The 7,951-nt window shown below is 41.6% G+C and overlaps 1 protein-coding gene across 1 annotated transcript; it reads left to right on the forward strand.

The window, feature by feature from the left end:
- Positions 1-1,222: 1,222 nt before the first annotated feature.
- prph (peripherin) lies at positions 1,223-7,805 on the forward strand. Its single transcript, XM_034697886.1, has 9 exons — positions 1,223-1,837; positions 3,340-3,400; positions 3,831-3,926; positions 4,944-5,108; positions 5,197-5,322; positions 5,436-5,656; positions 5,980-6,032; positions 7,368-7,441; positions 7,563-7,805. Exons 1-9 carry the CDS (start codon positions 1,293-1,295, stop codon positions 7,632-7,634), a joined length of 1,413 nt encoding a protein of 470 aa, XP_034553777.1. The 5' UTR covers positions 1,223-1,292; the 3' UTR covers positions 7,635-7,805.
- Positions 7,806-7,951: the final 146 nt, after the last annotated feature.

Here is a 7,951-nt window from a genome sequence, read left to right on the forward strand (position 1 = left end):
TATAAAATTAAATCAAAACTTGTTGTTAGTCATTTGTAGTTTTCTTTTTTCAGGACAAAAACACAAAAATCTATTAAAATCGTAAATTGAATTTTTTTTTTTTAAGTATTGGGGATTTTATTCCTAGGCCATATTGCCCAGCTCTAGCCAAGCCCTTTTTTGAACCAGACTGTAAACATGTTTATTAATGCTGCAAAGATCGTCTTTTTCCCATTCATGTCTATGTGGTTTCCGGTGTTTCTGCAGCCAGCCTCAAGCGGATTCTCAATGTATTGCAGTTTATAACACTTCCACATGGGCTTCATCGTTTGAGACCGGAGGTTGCCGCTTGATATTGAGACAAGACTTTATAAAGTTTCTTCCTACATTTTCAGTTTGTTGAGGTGAGTCATTGAGCTCTTGCACCTGATAAAACAACAGACACCATTTCTCCATAACAGAGATCCTTATATGTAATTGAGACTCCATATGACTTGACCAAAAACTTTCCGTTCACCAGAAATATTGTTAGTTATTTGACAACTGACCCCCTAACAGGGATTACGGGATCTAATGCCTTTCAAACGGATTGAATAACTGCGGAGTCATGGTTCTGTCCCAGACGCCCAGAATATCAATAAAGTCTTCCATTACTGTAAAAGGAGAGAGAGACAGAGGAGAGAGGAGGGGAGACAGATGGAAGAGAAAAAAAGAATCAAATCAATGTGTGCATGTTATTCAATCAAAGCTACAATTTCACAGTTTCTTTTTAGAAGTAGGTAACTGAATCTTTGAGATTCAAGCCGGACACAGTTACACTCGTACATAAGAGAACAAAATCATGTACAGGAGAACCATGCAGAGAAATAACAGATCAACCTGAGTGAGTGACTACAAACTGGTGCACAGTGTCAACGGGTGCATGAATCAGAGTTGCAGGGAGGGATGGGCATGAGGAGACATCTTTAGTAATCAAAGCAGAAATGTGGAAGCTTGTCTGGCCTCTTGCCAAGTTCTCTGGTTAAAGGGTTGAGCTATCGAGACACAGAGGAAGGCAGAGCATGTAGAGAGGCAGGGTCTATCTCTGAAGGGTAGGGAGTGGCCAGAGCTTGCATGCTGATGAGTGATGGAGAGAGGAAGGGTACATGTGGGTGGGGTGACAGGGAGGAGGAGGGGGAGGCGTGACGGCAGTGGGACAGCTTACTTAGAGCATAAAAGCCTCTCTTGCTCTTCAGTCCGATGTCCTGTTGCCTCACGAGCATCTCCAGCCTCCAGCACTACATCTTTTCCTAGAGACCAGAACAAGGCCAACCATGAACCCAGCGGGCCATACCTCAACTTCTTACAGGCGCACCTTCGGGAGCCCTCACCCAATCTCCATATCCTCCTACTCTCCTGTGTCCTCCCGTATGACTGCTTCTTCGGGACGCTACATGCGTTCAATGTCCCCTGCGGTTTCATCCCGCTCCACCACCTACCACCAACAGCGCTCCCGCCCGGTCGCCCAGCCTCCCCGCCTCTCCTACGACAAGGTGGACTTCACCCTGTCCGAAGCCATCAACGCAGAGTTCCTCACCACCCGCAGCAATGAGAAGGCCGAGCTGCAGGAGCTCAACGACCGCTTCGCCAGCTTCATCGAGAAGGTGCGCTACCTGGAGCAGCAGAACGGCTCTCTGCAGCAGGAGCTCAACCAGATTAAAGGCCAGCAGCAACATGGGCAGCCCAACCGCGCCACCGAGATATTCCAGGAGGAGATGAGGGAGATGAGGCGCCAGATGGACGACATCGGAAAGGAGAGGGACCAGTACCTGCTGGAGAGGGACAACCTGGCTGAGGACATTTCCCTTCTCAAGCAGAGGTTGGTACCAATGCTAACTTAAAACAAGAAAGTATGATGCATCGATGCAAAAAAAGAAAGTTAGAAAGGTGGGCTTTTACTTTGGTTTAAGATTGGCCTGATAAAAAGCAGACTGAACAAAGTTTGAGAAACTGTCTCTAGGAAAAAAAACAGAACTAAGTCATTTCAGAACATGTTGCACAAGAAAAAGTTGAACCTTTTTTTGAACTGTATTGTCCAAACAAAGCAAACACTCTTCTCTTTTACTGATTCTAATCTTTCTCTATTTTGCGTTATTCAGTCATGTCCTGTTTTTCAGCCATGTGTCTGATGTGCGACTGTTACGATAGACTGTAAAGCACAGAGTCCACAGGGTGTTTGCCACTTGGGTCCAGTGTTGATGCTGGTGTAGGGCGTGGCACTTCAGCAGACTGGACACCACAAAGCGGCAGCATGATACATGACATTGCACGGCATCTTGCGCATGACTGTGTCTTGTAATGTTACAGGACAGGACATCGAAGTAGGAGAAGAGCAAAGTGACCCTCAGATAAACGAGGACACTTGATGCCAAATCACATAGTGAAGTGTTTGGCGATGAATCATTCTCTAATTTATTGGATCTTTTAGAAACATGCACTCAAACTGTAAAAGGAGAAAGGATGGGCTCACCAGTCAAAGGGTGGGGCCAGCTGAGGAGCAGGGAGGGGAGAGGGAGGGAGAGGAAACCAGAGGAAGAGAGGTTGGGTATCAGGCGCGGTGAGAATAGCATCAGGAAAAATCAATGTGACTCAATGACTCCATTAGGTGTGTTTGCAGTGTCCCTCCGTGCTGATGGGAGGATGCCAAAGACCCCATTAGGACAAAAGGACCCCTGTAACGCAGCATGAATTAAAGATGAGGAAGCAGAGCCCACTATGATTCTTTCCCCACTAATCCACTTAATGTCCAGTCCGGACACGGCTTGTGTCTGACAGGATATACTGAACCGAGTGTCCAGACATCGACCACACAGAAGTCCCATCAGTCAGAGAGTGTCTGCGGAGAATGAGGAAACTTACATTTTCATATAATTTGTGAGGAGTCATTGCAATGACTCATGAATCTTAACTGAGTTTGCAAGAGCTTTATGACATTTTCAATTCCCATTTTCTCATTTCTGCAGATTTGATATCATTGTTCCTATAAATGTCCCTCCCACTTTCTGTACTCTTAATGAAAAGTGTATCTATAACCTTGTTTAGTGTGTGCAGATGACCTCATTGAACTGAGGAGAAATCACATTAGATATGAGGAGCAGCTGTTGATCCCATTGAGTGCACCCCCTAACCCTTTTTTAAAGAAAGACAGTGAATTAACTAATTGATCCAGAAAGCTTTCTGCCAGCTGATACCCAGCTGCAACCCCTCACCACAAAGAGTATTTTTGGTTCAATTTATCATTTCCTCCTCTCTTCCCACAAGACAGTCCTAAAGTGATTCTGTGCAGTGTTTGAATATTTTGTCTCTTGTCTTGTTCTCAAGGCTGGATGAAGAAGGTCAGAAGAGGGCAGATGCTGAGAATAACCTGGCTGCCTTCCGCAAGGTAAATATTAAGTTTGTTGGATCCTTATCAACATCTTGATTAGCATGTGCACGGTCTCAAATAACAATTCAGAGAAATGACTTTGCTTAATCTGGAACACTTACACAATGGTGAAATTATAATGTGACAGAGCTGGTTTCTAAAACTTCACAGCAAAGAGACATTTTTTTGGCCACAGCACTTTTCTATTGATCCACTTTATACAAGTGAAGGTATAGGCAGTTGTATACAGAAAGTCCTACACAGTATGCAATGTAATTCTCTGTAGCAAAGGGAACTTTTAGGGAACTTACACTCTCATATTTCTTTAGTATTTTCACATCTAACACCAGTGATACATGTTTACTTTTAAATATAGTTCAAGATGATGAGGTTGTTAAAGAATGGATGAAATATTTAGCAACTTTTTTTATGTTTATTAAAAAATTAGGATGTGGACGATGCTACACTGTCCCGTCTGGAGCTTGAGAGGAAAATTGAGTCTCTGATGGATGAAATTGAATTCCTAAAGAAGCTCCATGATGAAGTAAGTGATGCTCCTCCTCTCAACTTTTCCACTATTTGTATAACAGATGAGTCTTTTTATTCACAGGAGACATGTATAACAATTTGTTATCAGACCTGCAATAGAAACATCAAGCCTAAACTTCAAGGATGAGAAATGAAGCCAATGCAGAAGTATTAAGAACTGCAGTTCTTCAAGTAGCCCCTTGAGGCAAACTACAAAAACAAGTCAATCCTAATAGAGGCAAATATCAAAAGGCCCAACTTAACTGCAGACTTAAACATATTGATGACCTCACCCAGAACTGTCCAAGGGGACATATTTTATATCATTGATCTATTTGAATTACTTTTTAGCTTAAAGTCACTTAAAGGGTTGTGGCCCCTTTTCCACATCAGAAAGAAAGCAGGTTTTGGGGATAAGAAGACAAGTTTGTGTCACCTATCTTCAACAAGCCTGAGTCCCACACCCTTGATATGCAACTCTGATCTGCCACCATTTTATACTTATATGTTTCAAATGTGTTTCTTTAATTTGAAATATGGGCCAATCCAGATCTTCACCTGTGATTGTCTTTGTGGCTGCTTATCAATCCAGGAGCTGTGAAATGACCACAATTTGTCAGATAATTGAAATTTGGATGACTTACGACCTGGAACGCAGTAGTGGGACATGATAGAAATATCTAAAGATGGCCGCTATGGGAATTAAGTTCATTGCAAAGGTATTCAATGTGCCAGACCAACAATCTGGAAATTATTTTCCACAGCTGAGGGGCTTTCACAACTATGTCACATGTTGAATTGAGAGAGTTGAGGCTAAAAGCTGTCTGTTCAGATATGTTTAAACTCTGGGAAGTTGGGCTAAATTTTGTTTTTGCCCATGTGATGTAGCACACACTTTTGCATAGCAATTAGGCACAGAGTTTCCGAAAGAGGAAAATAAATAACTGAGTGTCATCTGCATAAAAGTTGAATGAAATGCATCAATCCATGTGTCGAAATGGATCATCATTTTTTAATATCCTGATGTTATCAGGAAATCCAAGATGTCCAAGTGAGCGTTCAGACCCAGCAGCTGAAGATGGAGGTGGACAGCAGTGCCAGGCCTGACCTCACTGGTGCTCTGAGGGACATCAGGGCCCAGTATGAGAACATCGCCATGAAGAACATGCAGGAATCTGAGGATTGGTACAAGTCTAAGGTCGGCAGATAGACGTCACACAGAGAATAGCACATAGATGCACCAACAAGTATTCATTATTGTGTGCTTTGTCCTTTTATCTCTGCAGTTTGCTGATTTGACTGAGTCTGCAAAGCGAAACACTGATGCTCTGAGGCAGGCCAAGCAGGAAGCCAATGAGTCCAGGAGGCAGATTCAGTCCCTCAACTGTGAAATTGATGCTTCGAAGAACACTGTGAGGCTTCACATAACTTTCAAAGCACCTACTTTTAAAGCAACTACTAATTAATACTCCATCATTCCACACATAACACCCTCTCACTGAACTGTTTACTGCTGTTTTCCCAGAATGAGGCTCTGCTGAGGCAGATGCGTGAAATGGAGGACCAGTTTGGCAATGAGATTGCCAACTCCCAGGACAACGTAGGCAGGCTGGAGGATGAGATTCGCCACCTGAAGGAGGAGATGGCTCGCCATCTTCGCGAGTACCAGGACCTCCTTAATGTCAAAATGGCTCTGGACATTGAGATCGCTACTTACCGTAAACTGCTGGAGGGGGAGGAGAGCAGGTGAGAGGAAATTATGCTGGCTCTTGTCTATGTATCTGTTTCAGATTTTACAATTTAGATGCATATGCAGGTGAAACTAATGTCACTTGACAGATAATAGGATAATATTGGCCACCATTGTATCAGTTTCAGATCCAGTGCATGATTATAAACTTGATCTTAATTTTCCTGTATGTGATAAATGACATTGCAGTAATCACATGGCTTAAAATGAAACTTTGTCTCCTACAGCCATCTCTGTAAATAATGAATTAATATGAATGTAACTTGACAGTTCATTACAGATTAATGAATAACATCATATTTTTTTATCCTTTGTTTAGGATTACTGTTCCCATCATGAATATTGGCATGAGCAATCACTATGGTGACCGAGGTAAGTTAAAGGCACAGTGTGTAGAAATTAGAATATATAATGATATCTGGCAGTCAGATTTTAGACTCAAACCCTCCCTTGCTCACCCTTCCCATCTGTGAAGCGACGGTGGGCTTTGAGGGCAAGAAGCTGCTGTGATGCATGATAAGTTTGATCCTCCATTTTTCCCGATCAAAAACGTCTATCAGTACAATTATTTTGTGCAAAAGTACTCTCTTCGTCGTCTTAACTTTCACATGGGCACCTCCAGAATACAAAAACATGTATGATACTAGTCTGTTCATTCTGTGCTACCGTAGAAACATTGCACTGCAAGATGGCAGCCTCCATGGAAGGGGGTGGGTTCTTATGTAGATACAAAAGGCTCATTTAAAGTTAGCAAAAACAAAATGATTTATATCCAGGTGATTATACACTAATTGAAACATTCTTATTAGTATTATATTCCATTTCTACCAAGTCTGTACAGCTAAAAAACACTAGATACTAACACTGCACCTTACATACCTAGGTAATGAGCCTGCATCAATTCATAAACCTACTTTAAGGAGTTTTTGACCAGTCACAAACTTGGCTCCGCTTGAGGCTTTGTATGAACTACACACGGTGGCTGACAAGGACAGAATGAACAATCTTTCAACAGGAGAAACATGCTGCAAACTAAAATGGTGCAAATAAGAAAAAAAAACGTGCTTAAGTCCAAAACAAACTCTCCTTATCTATCAATCTAAATCTCCTGGCTTGTGTTATTTTTACTTTGCGCCGTGATATCAAACTATGCCACCTTTCCATCTTAACATTAAGTTCAGTATCTTCTCCTGTTCCTTGATAGTAAAGCTATTTCACTTAGTGTGAAATGGCCTGGAGCACTTACAGTCTGGATTAGCAATGGTTTCCTGATTTGTTTGTTTTTTACTTTGCATCATTTGTTTATTTATTTATTATTTAAAAGGATCATGCATATTAATTATTTGCAGCACCTTTGCGGTTGACACAATTGTTTCAGCTTTTTGAAGGACATTTTTTCCATTTGCGTCAGTCCACCACTGTGTTTTTTTTTTACTTTGGTACGTGTTTTTAAACTTGCATCGTTTGAGCCTTTGCAGCATATTTCTCCTAATGAAGATTGTTCGGTTTTTTAGCTGATGGTCTGCTCTTGTAATCCAACAATAGCACACTACCTACAACACCTAGGTAACAGTAAACCAGATAAAAAAAATATTAAAGAATGGAGGAAAAAAAGTATTATTCATCCTGTACTGCCCCCTTATTTTGTTAAGACAAATGTTTCTGAATGTAAAAATCTCTGAAGTGCTTCAATCTGACTTTTCACAGACTATGAACATACTCCTGACACCAAAGGCAAGAGGACTGTGGTGATCAAGACGGTAGAGACTAGGGATGGAGAGGTACAATGACAATACAAAGACTGCATGTTAAATGCAAAATAACTTGCTTGATGAAATTTGCATCCTAGATATTGTGAAAACATGACCATGAAACTGACCAGATTTGTCTTTTTTTTATCAGGTCGTAAAGGAATCAAGGAGGGAGAAGGACAGGGAGTCTGAACGAGTTGACAAGGACGACCAAGACGAGTAAATAAAAAATGATTAGAACATGGGAAGGCCAGAGCCAATAGAAAATAGTAAACGTAAGAAAGATGAAAGATGTTAATCCCAATTCTGATAAACAGTTCTCATTCCACTTATCATGTGTTTAACTGCCTAGCAAAGATTCTCATAGGAGAAATGTCGAATGAATCCCTTTAGAGAGTGTGCTATTTAAGCCACCCAACTTTTGCTTAACGCCTGTTTCATGAGTCGTCATGTATGACTGAGCAAATCCACTTTATTAACATACCACTTGAGGCCTTGATTTACAGTGCAATCCCGGGGAATCCTTAGATGACCACACGT

The sequence above is a fragment of the Notolabrus celidotus genome, chromosome 1 (assembly GCF_009762535.1).
Source record: "Notolabrus celidotus isolate fNotCel1 chromosome 1, fNotCel1.pri, whole genome shotgun sequence".
NCBI lineage: Eukaryota > Metazoa > Chordata > Actinopteri > Labriformes > Labridae > Notolabrus > Notolabrus celidotus.